This window comes from Falco peregrinus, chromosome 6, assembly GCF_023634155.1.
Source record: "Falco peregrinus isolate bFalPer1 chromosome 6, bFalPer1.pri, whole genome shotgun sequence".
In the NCBI taxonomy this organism is placed as follows: Eukaryota; Metazoa; Chordata; class Aves; order Falconiformes; family Falconidae; genus Falco; species Falco peregrinus.
Window position 1 is genome coordinate 35,171,528 of NC_073726.1, and position 20,213 is coordinate 35,191,740.

At 37.9% G+C, this 20,213-nt stretch overlaps 1 protein-coding gene across 1 annotated transcript in view; it reads right to left on the reverse strand.

Moving 5' to 3' along the window:
• Positions 1-20,213, reverse strand: part of TRHDE (thyrotropin releasing hormone degrading enzyme) — a 214,214-nt gene that overhangs the window by 109,440 nt on the left and 84,561 nt on the right. Inside the window, exons 5-6 of the mRNA XM_005242046.3 lie at positions 16,924-17,037; positions 4,953-5,090 (exon numbers count right to left, since the gene is read on the reverse strand). Of these exons, the coding sequence (XP_005242103.2) occupies positions 4,953-5,090; positions 16,924-17,037 (252 nt within the window). The remainder of the gene's footprint in view (positions 1-4,952; positions 5,091-16,923; positions 17,038-20,213) is intronic.

Sequence of the window (20,213 nt, forward strand, 5' to 3'; positions counted from 1 at the left end):
TTAAAATGCATTACAAACAAATGGCTCCTGAAAGCATCTTCTGCAATCTGGGCACTGACCTGCTGCACTCGTAAATCATGGAACAGAAACCAGCAACAGGCAAAAGGGCACCCAGGACTTAATGGTATGCACAGGCAACATCACAGCTAATCGAGTCAGGGAGAACAGAAAGCTCTCCCTCTACACTGCAGTAAGGGAGTGGGTTGTAAAGCAAACTGTATTATATTGTAAGACTTTTAACTAGCTGGATACCATCTTATCTTATTGATTTAGTTCAGCGAATACTTAAAAATAAAACCTATTTTACTATATTTTACCATTTATAAGTATTTCTCTAGTATGTCTTTCACTTTTAATGGGCTGCTCTCACTTTCCTTTGGTCATTTCACAGACGCACATTGTCACAATTTCATTGCACTCATGAACTGAGTGGACATCGCACTGATATTCATCCTGGGTTTACTAGGCAGAATACATGTTTTGGGGTTTGGTTTGGTTTTCATATGATAGCGTCAATATCCTTCTCAGTGCCTAAAGAAACAGAAGTAAGAAGCACAAATTTTTTAGAGAGCCTTTCCAGTGACTGCAGTTAGCTCTCCTGTTCTTCCATATTCTTGCAGAACATGTTGTGCTGTAAATTTTCAAAGACAATTACACTCAAAAGGGAGAGCAAGCCACTGCTTTCAATTTCTTAATTTTTTTCTTTGCCAGAACTGTTATTGCAACATACATGAAGCTGAGCAGTTCTCTTTGTGCAAATCTTTAGCTGAACGGATTTCCTAACATAGAACATTGCCTTTGAGGGGAGGCAGGGAGCATGGTCTCCTTTTATTACTATTAGAAATACATCTTTCTTCCATCACTTGACACAGAAAGCAGGAAAAAGCATTTTTAAAGAAGTGGCAAAAAGATAAAAAGGAACAGGAAATCATACATACAAAGGTTTAGGGAATAATGAATTGTTTGCATTACAAAGCCAGGCTCAGTAACTGATCTCATTGCTGAGGTTAATTCTGCTTACAGGCAGAACAAAAAAAGGAATATTCTTCCATATTCCAGCCATCTTCTTCCTCATCCTGATCAGTGTTTGTCACTTGCCAAAACATATCCTACTGGGGGTACTTTTATAGCTACGCTCCGTCATACTGGTCTTGCCTGCTCTGTTTGCTGCCAGAATCTTCAACCAGCATGCTTCAAAGCATGCAGCAGGCTGACTGAAATGACTTCAGATATTATCTGGCTCTCTACAGTGCCCTTGGTGCCTTTTCATCCTTTCTCATATCTGGCTGTGACTGCTCACCTAGGGCAGTGACTCCTTTAGTTCTGTCTGGGATCTGTCTCCCTCATGCCACCGCTCTGGGTCTGGCTGCTCCCTCTGAAATGCAGCTGTCTTGTTTCTCCATTTTATTACAGTCAGACATTCCTTGCTGACTGTTGCTCCTCATGTTATTCTTGCTGCGCTCTCTCCTCCTCTGTTGATGCAGCTCTCCAGGGCTATGATTCCTGCTGTCAGTGATTTCTGGTGTGGAAACGCTGCCACACTTTTTGCTTTGATTTAACAATTCTCAGATCCACTCTTGTGTTCAACAGCTTATACTTCCTACTGCACTTGCGATATAACCACTTTTCCCATCATTGTGGGAGGACACTATCTCACTTCCAGCTGCACTAGGAAGGTATATCCACCCTGATGCAACTCGAGAGCCTTGAATCATCTACCAGTTTGGTTTATTAATGAACTATCACGACTTCTTAATTTTCTCTACATATTTGTGGCCCTAGTGGAGGATGGCGTGCTTCTGTCTGAAGAATGACTAGTATGAGGCTTTTGAAAGAGGCAAACATTACCCTCAAGAGCGTAACTGGAAAAAAATTGTGTGCTGCCAGGCTGTAGCGCCTCTTTCACTCTGCTTGTGGGATTACCTGAATGCCATTCTTCAGGGGTTTATGTCATGAGATTTTTTAACATGCACAATCACCCAGGACAAGAAAATGGAAATAAAAAATATATTCAGCTCCAAGGCATTTAAACAGCACAGTTTCAATGGTCATCTCTAAAGTGCAGAGCAAGATAAAGAGGCACATCTCTAAAATGACACCTGAGTGTCTAGCAGAGATGGGCACTTTAATGGTGTCTAATTGATTTATGTCATATTGATGACAGAAAAGACAATGAAATGACAATGACATTCTATGACTGTCATTTCATTGAACAAAAATTAGATGGTACAAAGTTTCATCATTTCAATATCATGTAGAAAATCATGAAAGGAGAAAAGAGAATACATAGACAATCCAAGGTCCCAGAGATACAAAACGGACATTTAAAAAAATAATTAAAAGAGAATGGAAAAAAACCAAACTATACCAACATGTAAGGAAAAGATACTGGGAATAGTGTTAGACTGTTTAAAAATGAACATCTTATTTAAGACAGTAGAAAAGTCCTCACTAATGGTCCTGATCCAATGTTTACTAGAGTCAACAGAAAAAAATCCGAGTAATTACTTAATTTTAATTTTAAATTTAATTTTAAATTACTTAACTGCAATTTAAAAAATCAGTCAGCAAAAAACTAAAAAGTCATCCCAGAAATACCAGCAACAATATCCCTCCAGCAGGGCTCATTGTGTGAGGGCTTTGAAGCACCTGAAAATACTTGAGCACACAGCTGACCAGGTAAAAGCCTTCAGTATAATTTTACAGTTTGGATTTTATTGACATACCACTCATCACAGTATTTATATAGGCAGACACTAGAAGGCTAGAAGGATAGACAAATGTTCTAGCTATCTAATAAATGAGCTTGTTTCCCTAGTTGATTTTAAGTGCAAACTGTCCATGCATACAAGGTTACATAGGAATGAAACAGCATAAGATCTACAACATGTTAAATTTGCTCTAATTTATCCTCAGAAGGAAGCAGTGTCAGGTGTCTGGACAAAGGTACAGAAACAGTGAAAAAAGCAGCTACAAAGTCAGTGGGAAAAGTTTCTCCTTATTAGATATTGCTTGTATCTAAAACAAAAGGATGAATGGCTACAGAGAGTAGCAGACAAACAGGCAGGAAAGTAAAGACTTCATGGGTGAAACAGCGGGTCTTTTAATCTCCTCATCTATGAAGGTGTGTAAGTAAGTTCTTCCATTGCCATTCATCAAAATAGTTTGCTAGATCTGGTAACTGGCTTCAAAATTTACAGGATCAGGCCCTGGTATGAGCACACTCAGCATCACCTAGGGTTCAGGAGAGGTGGCCAGCACAGAAGCTGAGTGGAGATGCTGCCCTATCCACTGAGCATGGCCACTGTTACACTGAAAAAGCAACCTTTAAATGGACAGATCCAAGACAGAGATTGTACTCTAATCTGCACAGAAAACAGAGTGATCCTATTAGCCTGCATAAAATAGCTAACAGAATATAGGGGCATACTACTGTCCTATCTGTCATTTCAATGTAAATGAAAATTATTTTTCAATTACAAATCAAATGTTTGCTAAGTGTACATAAAACAAAGAGTGTTAAGGATTACAGTTTCCTGTGTGATGTAATTATTATTATTATCCTATTAATTAGAAAAAATAATTAGCTTGAAATATTAAGATACTGACGTGAGATAAGCCTCTGAACCTACCAAGGTTCAGCTATCACCAGTAAACATGACTGAAACACTTAAACAACGAGAATATTTCAGTATGCTCAAAGCTGCTGGCTAATAACAGCTTAATTGACCAAGAGTGATGTTTTCAAAGCCAGCTAAGGGATTTCTGAAAACGTTCCTTGGGCTCTTGAGCAACTCCAGCATTTTAAAATAATTTCCTAAGTATTTTGTGTTTGCATATTACATCCTATACCTATTACATGGACATATACACACACCCTCTCATTTGCCCATCCTTAAAGGCATAAGATTCTTTCATGGAAGAGGATGAAGTCGAAGTTACTGCTGATGACTGTAAGAGAGGACACACATCTTTTTTAGCCCAGAATGAGCACTGGATAAACTGGAGGCTTGGTAGACCAGTCAGTGCTACGCTGCTGCTGTCTTGTTACAGCCTGATGTTAGGCAGCTAATGATCCAGAAAAAAAAAATATCAAATGCAAAGGTGATAGTCGAAAACTGCATGGTCAGCAGAGAGCTCCAGTACAGTCTTCACAGCAGAAGGCTGCAGGCAGCAGCCTTTGCATCACATATCAAGAGCATTGGGTCATGACAGTAAGGCACAATATTACATGTCATACCACGTAGCAGAGAATAATCATGTGGTACAATGGAAACCACTAGCTTTTGGGTCATATGCTAACAGCAAGACTAGTCATATGATGGAGAAGGTGGAAGTGCGCAGCCTTCTCACTCTGGCACAGATGCTATTCAGCATCAAAGCTGGCCAAAAGGCTCTCTATGCATTGAAATGCAATTTGAAATTCCCTGAATTTAATACATATTCCTTCACCACCCCAGAAGGCAGTTCCTCCACTCTCACTGTTCAGCAATGACTTCAGAGTTTTAATTAGCTGACAGAAAAAATCTCAGGCACAATAAAAACAGAAAACACTTTATATTTAACTTCAGCACTTGACAAGTTTTCCAGGGAGTTTCAATAGGACAAAGACTACACATCCTTCTGCTTTTTAAAGCATCTAACACAATTCAGACACTGCCACACAATAAACAGTAATAAAAACCCCCAAATCTTCTTGGCTGGATTCTGACAGCCTTCCAAGTTTATTTATAACATTTAATAACACTGGATATGTTGAATGTAATTGGCTAAAATTGCTATAGTATATTCTAAATATATTCCACAAAAATTACAAGTTTTCCAACTAGTAAGTGGGAAAGGCATTGTAAGTGTACATATTTTTACAATGGTATTTGGTTTACAGACAACCTTCTAACAGTTACTGACATATCTATATATACATATATATACATAGGTTTAATTCATCTCACCTTTTTATAGGCAATCCAGTCAAACACCCTGTCAATGTCTGTGGCTTGCTGCACCTCCTGGGATACTGGATGTGAACTGGCCAAACCATCCAGCAGCATCACTTCATGTAGGACATCTGTCAGAAATCTCTGCTTTTCCTGAAATACAGCATATGCAGTAGTGTCGCAGACAAATACACATTAACAACAATACAGAAATGATGCACAGTTATCAGAGGCAGCTGACTAATAAATATGACAGTTGACTAAAATCAGACCCTCTGGTCTGAATGTAAGCCACCATGACCTCCTACAATCTTGAACTGGTACAGGGAAGAGATTCTGACCTGAGGTTTTTTGCTGCAATGAAACTGACTGAAATTAAGGACTACTAAATGAATGAAAATGTATCTGTAGGTGCAGACTGCGATTCTGATTATGACTATTTGTTCAGTTACAAGGGGTGGGAAAAGAGGCAAAATGGCATAGTCTTCAATAACAAAAACACATGCATGCTACAAGTTGTCGAGTTCATTGCATATGGAGGGACAAAACTTTTGACAGAGATGGGTAAACACAATTACTACTGCTTTATTTAGTGAAGTTTAAGTCACTTGGCCCTCAGTGCCAAGTTCACACAGCAGGTCAGTGTGGGACAGGAAAATAAACAGAGCCCATAGCAGTGTCACAGCAGATGCCACGCTGCCTTTCATAGCTCTGGTATAGAAATCCTTTCTCCTCAAGAACTTGTATGCTTTACAAACTTTGTAACTTCCACTTGAAGGAAACCATAATTATTCCTCTTTACAAGCAGGACAATAGCTGCATGTAGAAGTTAAATGACATAGTCAAAGTCACAGCTACATCAGAGGCAAACCCAAATAATGTCCAACATACTGATTTGTTTCTATTCCTTCTATAAATACGGACTGCAGACTTATGTCAAAACTGCCGAATATTTCCTCTGGCAGCAACATTAATTAAATGTTTACGTATACACTGTGAACTGGGCTGCAATCACTTCTACAGGGCGACTAGATGGGACTTTTTCAGCTGAGAAATTACATGCCTTAAAAGCTCCTCATATTGCATTGATATAGATGTCTCTAATCCAAAAGACTGTCAGGAAAGAAGAGCTTCATTTACTTGTGTTTTCAAATCAGAAATAAATGCAAAGAGTGAGTTAAAAATCATGGAAGGCTTAAATAAGCTTTATTCACCCCAAAATGACATATCTCAAACTTTATCTAAATCACCACTGTTCCCGAATTAATGTCAACCTAGTGCCACAATAAACAGAAACTCTAGGGAATGCTGCATTTTTTTCAAAAGCCACCCTGATGACCTCATATAAAATAACCACACAATTACATAATATATTCCATGTTTAATTTCTTGGGTGGCAAGGTTTTGGTATCAATGTGCTGATTTAAATTATACTTTAAGACAGTTGAAAAGCTCTTCCAGTGCTGATCCATCTAGAAATAAACCTTTATGTTAAAATTCATTAGAGCACAAGAAATGCACCTTGAGCCAATTGTATATTCAGGCAATTAAAAACACCGGATGCAGGAAAGCAAATTACCCAACACACTCTTAGTGTTCTCAGCTGGCTGCATGAGGTAAGGTTTGTGAAGGGAAAAGTAATGTCTTGTTCACATTATTGTTCATTTCCAAATTTTCTCAGGCATATGTAGATAGTAACTGCCCTTTTTTTATGGGGAAAAAAAATGGTGTAGGGAAACAATTATTATGACAGTCCTACTCAGGGGAAAACTCCTGAGGTGTAAAGGATTGTAGATGCTTTGGTTATACCTCACCCACATTCTCTATTAGTCAGTAACACAGCCACAGTTTCATCGGATGTATGGTAAATAATATATATAGGTAAGAACACACAGAGTTATGGACCTGTCCCCAGATTCAAGTTTGGATATCACAATTGGCAAACAGCTGTGGGAGTGGATGGTTACTGCCTGGAATTGAGTTATTAAAAGGGCCCTCATTCATCACAGATTAATACTTTAAATACAGCACCTGGAATCAAGAAAATCAGCATGTAGGAAACAAAGTGAGGCTATAATAATGCAAAAGATATAAAAAGGACAGGCTACATTTTGGTTTTCTGTTTCTTTGGTTATCTCCTGAAGAGCTGAAAAGGAGCATTTTACATTCATGATCACTCATTCAAGTTACCATAGCTGAAGTCTTCCTTGAAATTTATGGCAGACCATCACACTGGGACGCAACAGGATTACCTAGTTTGCCTCCAAACATGGAAACCTGCATTTTAGTGAGAATTAAGAAGACTTTTGACCTATAAAGCTAAATTTATTGATCCAAAAGGATTTCCAAAACATTCCCACCTTTTCCCTTTAGTACAAAGCCTCTGACACCAGATTTCAAAAGGAGACTCAAACACAACTTCAGGGAGACACAGAGAGAACAAGAGAGAGGAGTTTGCTGGGTGACGGGGGGGCTGCAGCTTGAGGAGGAAACAGGAAACAGAAATGCAGAACAAAACTAAAACTGCCTTAAATTATGTTGAAGAAACACTACCTCAGCTATTAAAGTCCTATCAGAACATTAAGGGGGAAAGGCCAACACATGTGACCAAACTGCTTACAGTGATGGAAGAGGGGCTTTCTATTCCCTGGTTATTTTATCCTACACAGTACAGTGGAATCGATCTGTTCTAACATGATACCTACAGGACTAAAGAGACACCTAGCACAGAAATTGTGAAGAAAATCAATCTTGGAATGCATTTAATGAGGCCAGCGAGCTGTCAACATGGTAGGTGACAGGTTTGCAGCTAGACATGAAACAATGACAAAATGCTGTTCAAGATGACCCTCCTTGGAGGGAGTTCAACTGCAAAAGAAAAGGCAAAGACTCCGATCCGCCTGTAAGGAAAAGAGGGCTTCAGGTGAGTCTTGAGGCTCTGCTTGGAAAGTGTAAGTAGCGGCATGTAAGTGCAGTGCTGTGCAGCGCTAACACAGGGCCAGGGCTCTGAGCAGGAGCTGGTATGACAGCAGCAGAAGCCTAGTCTGAAATAAGGACAGAGGTGCTTTCCACTCAGATTTCTGCCTTTCTTTAAAGGCAAGCAGGAAGCTCCCCTGCTCCTTACCTTCCTACTGCCCACTTGGAGTCCTGTCTCCTCATCTTCTCTCCCCAGAGCCTTCCGCAAACTGTGGATAGTCAAAGCCTGGGTGATCAGACCAGTGTTCAGAAGAAAGGACATGCCAATTATTTCTGGTTTCTTTCCCTCTTACTCTTCAGAATGCTTCCAGGTGCAGGGACTGAAGTGCTGTTATTGGACAAACATGTCTCAAAGATTTACATTTTCAGATTATTTCCCAAACACCTGTGGTCACTAGATTCAGGTACTTGTCTCTTCATAGGAATGACTTATTTTAACCCTCACAAATAAGATCTTCTCTGTCTGGTACAAGGTTGTCCTGAAAGACTTACCCCTTCTCTGTGTTCTCCCCTCCTTATTCAATATGTAACCATGGTGAAAATTCAAATTTCACTGCTTTGGGTAAAAGCAGCACAAATGCTACAAGGTAAACCACGACACAGGGTCAGAAATTTTCCACCTATTGCAATTTTTCCACATTATGGAAATAATCTGGAGATTTTTAAATGTGGATCTGTAGTGTTAATCATTCCATAGCAAAAAGAATCAGGACTAAGAAACTGACTAACCACAAGAAAGCTTTCTGGTACTGGCTTATTTTCGCCTTGTTCTAGGGAGGAAGGTTCATGGAAAGGTAGTGGTCACTCTGTGTATTTACCTCCAACAGCATACCCATCTTCCAACTAGTTTACCTCAAAATGGAAAGAAAGAAATCATGAAATAACATTTTTTGTCAGAAAAGACTGTACCTTCAAGACCCATTAAAAATTTATTGTGCATAACAGGATAACAATGATGCAATGGAAAGAGGTTGCTGCTGGTGATTTTAAAATATCATATTGAGGCATAATGTAAGAGAAGAAGTTAGCATGACAATAATGTAATACTTAAAGTTAGTCAAATAAAAATAATTTCTAAAAATTAATATGAAATACCAGGGAAAATAATTAAAATGAAAAAAAAAATTGAAAACATCTAACAGAAGAATAAAAGGAATAGCATAATGAAAGCCAAAACTGAAAATCAGTACACAACAGAGATCAAGGGCCTCAATATTAAAGGCATTGCCTTTGTTCTGGGACAGCCATTCAAACAGTTTATGGACTGAGAAATCTGCATGAATAAAGCTTAATAATATATGTGCAAATCTGCAAATGATTTTCCTGACAAATTTGCTGGAAATATCTTTTCCAAAATATAAAGCTTTACTAGTCATCAGGCATACAAAGGAGATAAGTGATCTCTCATGCCTGACAAAACAAGCATTTGCAAGACACAACAGTTGGGTTTATAGGGAAAGTGCACCCTCAGGAAAAAGAAAAAGGGGCAAATTTTTAAAGCAATCGAAGAACACCAGTATATACACTACCAGCAGTTCAGTTACAATACGATAGATTGTAGATCATCTATGTATATCATCTATGAGGAAGCCTAATGTTCCATAAAATACCTTAAGGCCAGCAAAGATCCACTGGGGGCCAAAAGCAAGTTCTTTCTGTCTGCATGCTTATAAAATCCTAAGTTGTCACAGCACAGGAAGTCTCCTGAATACTTGCAAATGAAAGCAATGTTTCTTTCTCTTTCTCTCTCCCTAACAATAATTTTTTATAGTAGCTTAAGCAGCTTATAGATTGCCTTTTTTTTTTTTTTTAACGTATAACTCTGCATGTGTGCTTCAGTTATGTGCATCGTTCATTGAAGGTCTGCAACATAGTCTACATTTGTCAGCTGTGAATATGTCACAGTTCCATGTCTACCTTCATAAACCACTTTTCCGCATTTTCAGTCAAAGTTCTTGCAAAATACCCATCCCCCGTGCTTGAGAAACGTTCACATTGACTGACAATTTTTTTGTTGTTACAAAGCAACATAGATGTTCTAGGAGTGCACAGCTGAGGAAGACCAATAGCTTTGAGTATCAGGAAAGAGAAGTGGGTACGTATTTTCTTTTCAATGAAGTGCCAAACAAGATATTCATGACCATCTGCTTAAGTTACCGAGCAGATGGGCAGTTAGTTGATTCAGAGTTTTTAAGCACTTTCACCACCTATTTCAACTACTGTTTCCTCTCACCACTCTGTTTTTCAGGTATAGCTTTGACTTGGTTCTCCATCGCATCCATTACGCTAAATGGAGGCCTACAGAATGGGAGGATGCAGTATAAAAAAGGGAGCATTAGAAAAGGAAACACCACATACTGACCATCAGCACTTAAAAAAAAGGCCAGTTTCACTCTCCAAGATCACGTTTTGTCACCTTGTATGTAGCTGTCTTCACAGAAATAGTCATTAAGCGAACACATGAACACAGATCCACTCTCTCTTCATGTGTTTGTCTCCAGAGCATTTTAAAATATTAGGCAACAAAGCATGAAGTTTATCCTCTAACTCAAACTCCACAGGGGGAATCTGTAGCAGAAATTCACCTCAATTCAAGAAACAGTAAATAATATTTAAATGACAAGTGGCTTTGAGATGTGGTTGGTATACTCAGTCAACTTCCAGCAACAACTGCCAGAGGTCACCATCAATGAGAATACTTTTTGGGTGCTCTGACATTTGCTGGATAGATCTTGCACACCTCGACTCTGTTTCAACCTGAAGGTGATGAGATTCAGTGAGCTAAGTCCTGAAGGAACCAAAGATGCTTTGCAGGCACATCAAAAGTTACTTATCAGCTTGTGCTCCAAGTAAGTACACGTTGCCCCAACTTTCAAATAAACAGTAGCAGCACATTCAGTACAGCTAAAAATTTGAGAAACAGAGCCCTTCAGTAAGGATGCCCTCAAATACACAGCTACAGGTTTGCCACCAAACTTCCAATATCAACTTTACTTCCTTATGAAATGCGTATTCTTGTTTCAGTAGGGCTACTCTGCAGTGAGTCCTCACCTTGAGGCAAAAGTTGCCATAAAGTTTCTTTCTCATTTTTACTGAAGACAAAGCGGTTACTAACTCAAAATTATGTGAAATTCAGCCAGTTCACTGAAGTTTCTTCTAAACCAAAGCTTCATCTAAACCCTGAACTCACGAGATTTGAACTCACATGACCCAAAAACTCTCCTCATAATGTCATTTTAACTGCTCTCTCAAGATGAGCAGATAATGACATGAAGAAAGTTGAGACACTGACATTCTCCAAACCTGTACTTACTCTCTTGAATAAATGTTTCATCTAAATGTTGGTATTCATTTATGTCTGATCTCTAAATGTTAAGAGGTAACTACTTAAATTTAAGAATTCCATATATTAATCCACCTTGCCAGAGCATAAAAAAAGAAACTGTGTTAAGGAAGACCATGTGGAGATGGAAATTTAATTTCTTAGTTATAAGCTAAATTTAGTATAAGGATTTCTAAACTGGTGCACTTTAAAAGGACTAGTAATTAGCGACCACAAGATCTTGCAGCTTACCTTTACATATCTCTTTTTTCCTGCCAAAGTCAATTATACATGAGATTCTAGTTAATTTTACATTGAACACTTCCCCCATAGTTAAGTTAAAACAGAAAATCATACAAGGACTGACTTCACTGAGCAGTTACTGGGGGAAAAAACACTCCATGTGGTATTAATTAAAGGCTTACTTTTTACTGGCATGGGGACCCTTTAACCATAAAAGAAGAGATGAAAGTAGTTTTAAAAAATGAGAGGTTGAATCTCTCTCAATGCTGAGCCAGCGTGATATTTATGTTGGGTTAGAAGGATCAAGCAGGCTACAGCTCAGGTCTGAAATGCCAAAATAATAATGAAATAAATCAAAAAAGCCTATGTCTTAAGTCTGCTTCAAAACTTATAATGATTTTCTGAGGTTTCTATGAGTTAAGCAATGCCCAGAAAAACTTTATAGGTGGAAACAAACACTTTGGGAGGCAATCTGAGTCAAAGCACATTAAAGACATGCATGTGTCTAATGGCCATCTTCACTTTTATTATTTCAACCGAGTCAATGAGACAGGCAATTAAGATCATTTACCAAGAACACGGGCAGCATGTTGCATAATGTTCAATGTACTTAATGTAAATAAGTTCAGTTAAATGGTTTTCTTTTAACTTCTTTAGGCACAGGTAATTTCTTGCAGCATGTATTTTTAAAACAGAAATGTTGACATGCAGCCTCATTATTATTTTCAGCTGTCTGCAGTAACAGCAGGATCATCCAGGCTGTGGAACCTAACAGAGTGAAGGAAGCACGGTTCACTTTAAGAAAGATTAAAGATGCCATTTCACGTAGACACAAGGGTTTACTCCAAACACCGTAATCACAATTGATTAATACTAAGAAAATGTCTGGCAAATACGACCACCCTTCATTATAAAAGTAGTAATCACACAAGAAAGTGGGAGATCTTCTCCCAGAGCTTCAATGGATAGAGAAGGCAGAGGATTCAAAGCTATCACTGATGTACCACACCTTCATTCAGGCAATAAAGTTGTCAGCAAAGCTAACTTTTATATAATAAAGAAAAGGGAGAAGGCAGCTGGGCTCTGTGAAATGCTTTCTCAGCATCAAGCCAGGTACTGACTGCTGAAGTATTTGACGCTCATTTGATGGATGAAAGGGAAAATTACATGCCAGTAATTCCTGCTGTCATAGCCCTCAAAACCTACCCCAATACCAGAGACATTCAAGGACAAACGTGATGGTTCCTTCTACCAGAAAATAAGGAGGCAAAAGATCTGTCAATAAATTCCTGGATCTGTAAGCCTCAGTTGAATTCCTTCCTTTACAAAGCCACATACAAAGGACTTCAGGATAACAAGAGAAACAAGCACAGAGGAAGACAGAACACACAGTAGCAAACAGGCATCTGGAAGGAGGAAGGTGAGCAGGGTAGATGAGAAAAGACAGAGCTATGAAGTGGAAATTACCAGCATGTAGTCTTCTGCTGTAATTTTCTCTTTTCTCTGATCCTAAAACTAGCAGAGGCCACCGTCCACAGAGGTAAGATTACTTTGTATCAGCCGTTAAGATCTTACAGCTCACAAACTCACATCCAATTGCTGTTGCTTTTTGATGGCTTGGAGAGACAACCAAATAGTTACATGGTCAGCCTCTGATACAGAAACCTCATCTCTAAGTCATAAAATAGCACCAGCCAGGGAATTCACATGCAGATGACTACTTTGAGTACACGTGATCAAGTGAAATTCTCTGATCTCTCTAGGGAACAGTCTGCAGAGCCAGCTTTCTTTTGGAAACCATCCTGACAACATTAAAAAAAATGCTTAAACTTCCAAGTTGTTGAAGAATGAGATTTAAAAATAAGAATTTTAGACATTTCAGAATAAGAATTCTAAAAAAACTCCTAATTTGGGGGATAGGCAAGGCAAGAGGCTGGAGTGGGAAGAATGGTGAATTAATTTCCATGGCAAATGTCTAATGACTATATAGTAGGGACATATTTCCTGCAAAACCAGAGGTAGCTTCACCTTCAAGAGGTAAAAAGTAACATATAGGGACTTATTTTTTAGGCGAGGGAAGGAAATGAGAATTTTTAGCTTTGAACTTGAAGTAACTTACATTTTAAAAAGTATATTAACACCAGTGATGGAACCATGAAGGACCTCAGCACAGGAAGCTCACCCTCCTGTTTTAAAACCAGCAAAAGTTCAGCCACTTCCTCAGGAGAGTTATGATGTATCTTATATTAACTGCAGCGGATAATGGACACCTCCATCAGAACGACTCTTCATTCTGTTCTGCACCCAAAATTTTAATAAAAGGATCAAGGGAATAAGGATGGTAAAGGTTTAATAAGGACTGGATTTCCTTTCTCACTAAGATTATGCAACCCTGATGAAGTATGTAAACACCTTCTCCACAAGACAAGAAATTCTAGACCTGCTGGAAGCCACAATAAAGTGTTACAGCTCCGTGGCAGTTCAGACTATATTATTATCCCTCCATCTTTACTGCAGTAAAAGAAAAGCCTTAAAAAAATAGAAGAAAAACTGATAAAATCAAAATCCTCAGAGGAGGAAGAAATGTTTAAGCAAGCTAAAGAACTTAAAGAAGAAAAAAGGCAGAAAACAGGTTTCAGACAAAACCTATGGCACTCCGCTTTGTGCAGAACTCAGTGCTGCCGGTCTAACCTATTAACGGTGTGAACATGCCTAATGGATATCTGTCCTTAAGAATCTCAGGTTCAGACATACCAAGTTTGTGAATGCCAGATAAGATGGACAGTGAAACACACTCGGCTCTGCCAAAAAAGACACATCTTCAGACAAGTAGTAGCAAAACTTTAGGGGCTTACAGAGCTTTAATGGTGAACGCTTATTTGCCTGTAGCCTATAAGCATCCAACAAGTTAGGTAGGAAGCTGTGGATAGATCTATTTGTTTCAGATGTATCCATATCGCCCAAGCTGCATTTCCAGACAAAAGTCCTTTTTCTGGAATTGACTACCAGTCTTCTGCTTCTACATTTATCCAAAATGAAATGTGACAAAAAATCTTTAATAAGCTAAAAATAAGATGACTTTGACCTTATAGCCCATGGGCTTCTTGATGAAACTTTCAAGGGTAACATTTCAGAACTACAAGAGAAAGAACTTCCTTTAGACAGAAAGATAATTTTGGCATATTATTCTGTTTTCCGGATGCAAAGAGCTGTGGTATCATACACCATAACACCTCTGTATTTTTATTCACAAGTATGAATTACTGCTGACAAAACACCACTCAGAATGCTGGAATATTGGTCTGTTTAACCATCATTACAGAAAGCAAGGTTTGTAGTTATTGGTTTTGCAGCTGATTTATGACACTTATACTGTATCCTTCACTTTTGGGAAAAAAAAAAAAGTTGTTTGGAACAGTTTTTATTTTTATAAATGCTCACTTTTTATTTTTTCAAGATCACAAACGTCAGTATGATCTAAACAGCAAATGCACTTTATACCGATAACAAAAATATCCAGCAAGCCAAATTCAGGTAAATGTAACTTTTGCTTCCTCTTCCAACAATCTCTGTAATAAGGCTTAAGCATCACAGTATTGATTTCTACTCTAGTCTGCAAAAAAATGTAGCATGTTTAAATGTTTAACTGATCAAGTGTTCCATCTTGCCACCGATTTTCTAATTGTTTAAACATTTCAGTATGGTTATTTTTATATAAAGGGCCAATGATATCCAAAGCCTTATGAAAAGTGTATGTCTACCTTCTTTCTAATTTAAGGAAAAACTTGACAGATGAGTATTTTTCCAGGCACCGCAGTGTTACTGTAGTTAATTCTAATTTATGCAGCATGTGTCTGATTTCCCAGTTTAACTGTCATACCTTGCTCAACCCATTCGTTTTGCCTGTATTCTGCTAAGATGCCAGGATTTCACGTGATGGGCATGTCATTTGCATAACAGTGAACATTACATTCATTCCACAGAAATCTCAAGCAAATATTCTATGTTCCAAATGACTTTTAAAGCAAAGTTATTCTGGGTTTGTTAAACTGATTATGTGATGAACAAATGACTGATGATTTGAAGATAAAATTCAGTGTATAAATGTTGTCATCTACGACATTTCACTGTGCTAAAATCATAAAGGACTGCCAGATTTAATCACATTCATAATTAGAATCATTACATTGTAATTCAGGATATGTTTTTCATAAAGATGGAAGAGAATGAGTTTTAATACAGCCAAAGCCAGGTAAACCCAACAAGCCTACCTATGCAAGACAGATGTCAGTTCAGATAAAGATTTATTTTTCTTTTCATAATGCAATTATAAACCAAAATTGACATCTGAAAGAAAAAAATTAAAATACTACAAAGAATTCAAACTTCACAGGACACATACCTAAGTATACAACTATTTTTAAAAATTAGCTTTAACTCATAATTATAGCATCTTCACTTCATGACACGCAAAAGTTAATGGCATAAGAATACTCAACAAATCACCTAGAAATGGGAAAAAACATTTCAGAAGCTAGTATGCAAGATTTTAAGCAAAATATTGAAGCTACAACAAATCTCTATCAGGCAATCTGTATTTCTAACATATTTTGCTACATAATTAGAAGATGTGTAAACACGAAAGGGTAGCAAAGAGAAAAATTTCTCCAAAGGATAATAAAATCTATACAGCAACCCTCAACATAGTCTCACACACAATTTCCTTGTCCTGAGGTCTCATGTCGCTTCTTTTTCTTACAATACTTCTAGACTACAGCAGTTGGTATAAACTGAGACCTGACTAGGTACGATATAAGAGAAGGACTCCAAAAGAGCGCCCCAGCATGGCCTTCCCAGTCTGCTCTCAGAGAGCTACAGCACTTGCACACCAGCTGACAAAGCATGTCCAGCTGGAAATCATACTGGAACCTAGATTATCAACTCATTTACCCATGTTAACTTAGTACATACTGCTAGATGGCCAAATAAAGCAGGAAGATAAAAAGAGTAAACTTAGGGAGAAGAGCACAGAATACTGTAGGAAAAAATATGCTTGGTTTTACAGTATGGTTTAGACAAAAACTTCTTTCCAATTTACCTTGTGTTTGTGGATAAAATTCAATATTTGAATATTTTCAGAAATAGTCCATGTTAAATCATAACTGCTTTAATCCACAATGTTTCTGAGCAGAGAGACAGCAGTTATTTTAATGTTGGGTTATGATAGACACGACCTTATTTCTCTTGTAATAAATTAGAGGTTACACTTTTGGAAGGCTGTCAAATTATTTCACACCTAGTGATTTTGCTTCATTGGACATCTGATACTTGCATGCATCATTTGATGTTTTTCAGCAGTCCCTGTCTGTAACAAAAGCAGGAGTATAGCAGCAGAGCAACTTTTCTGTGGAGTCTCCAAATTAACAGAATAAAAAACTGACTTACCATGTGCCACCCTGGGTAGAGGTAGTCTGTCCCAACAAATTCAAAATAGTGAGCAAAACCTTCTTTCAACCACACATCCTCCCACCAAACTGGAGTCACAAGGTCACCAAACCACTGCAAAGAAATTCCAAATTAACAACCATTGGGAAACCATGTTTGTGTACATCTCCCATTATGCAGAACATATTCTTCACAAGTTTTAATAAAAACAGTAATATATACCACCCACTGAAACTCATTAACTGTTTCTTTCATGTAATAATGAATTAAGCCTTTACAGGATGCACAAGTTACTGAAGTAAAACGTTAGAAAACAACAAGCAGGAGAAAAGAAGCATTAAGGAGCGTATTCAGTTATCCAAAGCAGATGCTCCCCTAAGTTTAAGGGACTAACATACACAATGGACAGAGAAAGGCTTCTACCTTGAGTAATCTGATTGATTACATATGTATAGTGCAAATCTTGAAAAACTGGGAAGACAACTCCACACCCCAGACCTAAATTTTAGCATTTCTTTCTCCATAATGTCTGCCCACTACAATTTACAGTCCTACGGATGCTCCAGTCATTGGCTGGTTTCCTAAGGAATGCAGTTTTATACAAACATGCCGCCTCTTTGTGGGCAGGATTCAGATGCCTAAAAGCAGGTAGTTGATGTCACTTAAAGAACATCTTAGGGCATCTGAGATACCACAGGCGTAGAAAATTTCATACGAGACTTACAGGAGATCTGCAGCCTTCACAAACAACAGTCAGAGGGCAGAGGGTATCTAAAATGGCATCGGCCGCCTATGTCTATGCAAAGGAAACCTACCCGAGCTGACTGCCTTTCCTGCTCCCCCCAGGTCACTCTTGAATTTACCCACTGACTTCAATCTAATTTAGAAAGAAGAAAAGAGATCTCAAGGATAGTTAAATTGCTACGTGAAGATCAGCAGCTGAAAAGAGGAGAAGGACCTAATCTGAGGGCAAGGCAAGACGACAGCTATTAGATACTCTGCTCAGTAACTGCCAACAGCCAAGAACTTGTCACAGTGCAGGACACGTGGGTGTCAGAGGGATTTCAGACAGAGCTGGGATGATCACTGGAAGAAGAATGAGGACAAAAATTCAAAGGAAATCAGGCATGATCAATTTTTCAGCCTATGGATGAAGCTGTTTAAATGATGGCCGCAGCCCTGTGCAACCAGGATCATTGTAACACCAGTGGTATGGGCAGAAACACATATGCTATTATGAAAACATATTTGACACAACCTGCAGCATCTTCTTTGCCAAACAAATACTGAAACTTTGTTTCAATAAAATTCTCTGCCAGTTTTTTTCTTAATGTGAATAGAAATGAGATTAATTCATAATCAAGAGATTCTGAGCTTCCATGGAGTCGTAAGCTCTGAAAATACACAGAAGGGGAGCAGCAAATAAAAGTATTCCAGAGGGAAAGACTCATGTCAGAGCAGAGGAGCTGCTGCTGATACGGTAACGAGAGTGGGGAACGAATGAAACTGAGTTGACCAGTAAGCGGTTGCTATCATGACAGTTGGCTTATTCGAAGGCTTTGTCTGGGACCTGAAAATGAAAGGTCTCACTTCTGTGCCTTTGTGGAGTGAGAATAGTGCCAAGGAAGGATCAATGCTGTAACGAGGACCCTTAGTGAAGCAAATATAAGGGCTCCAAAGAACAGACTACAAGAACTGAGACTACCAGACTGCCACGCAATGTTCAGTAAACGGGATTTAAACAAAAAAATAAAGCGAAACATGGCAATGAATGTCACTGATAACAACTTAAGAATTTAGAGAGAAAAGATGAGGCTGACCAAAGTCATATTCACACACTATGCGAAACCAAACTTAATGGAGACTCAGTGATCATATTGAAGACTATAGATAAATTAGCTCAGAGAGACCAATGCAGGTCAACCCTGATCTCATGCACACTTAACTGACAACACGAAGAAACACTGGAAATGCATTCATACAGTTAATGCACTTTTCACAATCTGAAATATTAGAGTAGCATATCACAGAGGAGTATGAAAATTATAATAGAATAGGCTGATTAAATGATTTCTGATGAAAACAGACTACAGACAATAGCAGAGAGTTTATTTCTTGAATTACAAGAGAACTGCTGAACAAGTATGAAACCAGTTACAGTGGTGGTATGCTATGACTATTCAGAGAGAGTTTTCAAAAACTAAAGGTTTTAAAGCTCATAATACATCCTTTTGTAACTCAAAAGCATTAATAACAAGAATTTATTCTGTCACAAAAGAGAATTTCTTATACTCCTTTTTGAGTTTTCCAGGTTGATTTATTATTGATACAATTAAACAAATACTTTTAATTATCCTCCTAAAGGAAGAAGTGTTTTACAAGTATTAAAACAGCATGTGATACCAATATTAAAACACAGAGAATTTCCTTAACTAGTCTTGAATAGTATCAGAGATAGTTATGAATATCAGAAATAGAGCAGCTCCAGAGTCTGCAATTAATGAAGCCAAATTTTCCAGCAGAAAGGTGTTATTATCTTCCTAGGTGTTATGTGACTGAAAGGAAAACATTAACAACTTCATTTATTTAAGTAATTGTTTATTTATTTATTTATATATTTATTTGTGTCTGACTCTAGACACTATTTGCCTGGAGTGAAGATCATTACTTCTTTTTATTTTGGAAAAGAAAAATGAATTTAAATGTATTGACTACATAAATTTCTCATCTCCTTCAGGTATTATATTCAACCTGACATGCAGAAGGCACTTATTTTACAGACACACTGAAAGGACACTTTCCTATATGCCTTCTTTACAGATTATTAAAAAAACATTGATTTAGAAATTTTTAATTTTCCTTCTGCTTTGATGCCTCTTTAACTCAATCTGTCACACCAAGTTTTGTACTCAGGTGGGAAAATTATCACAAAAGGTCATGGTGCATAAATTCAAATGACTCCTTCTTCAAAGGCTGTAGGTGGGACTGAGCTGTGATACACAAATAAAACTGATTACTACCTTAATAGGATTATTTTAATAAATTAGGGTAATTATTTCAAGCTACCAACTTAAGCTCCTAGAAGTATGTGTGTTTTGATCAGTATCTCATTTGTGTTTTGGGGCTTGAGAAAGAAGGTTTTATGCCAAAACACTCTTTCTTCCAATTACTAGGTTTTTAACTTAAATATAAAATGTTCTAAAAGAACAATCAAGCTGCAGTATCAAGCTCTAGCACCTACAAAATCACTAAACTAAAGCTACCCATGTTAAAGTGTCCCTCCTAAAACA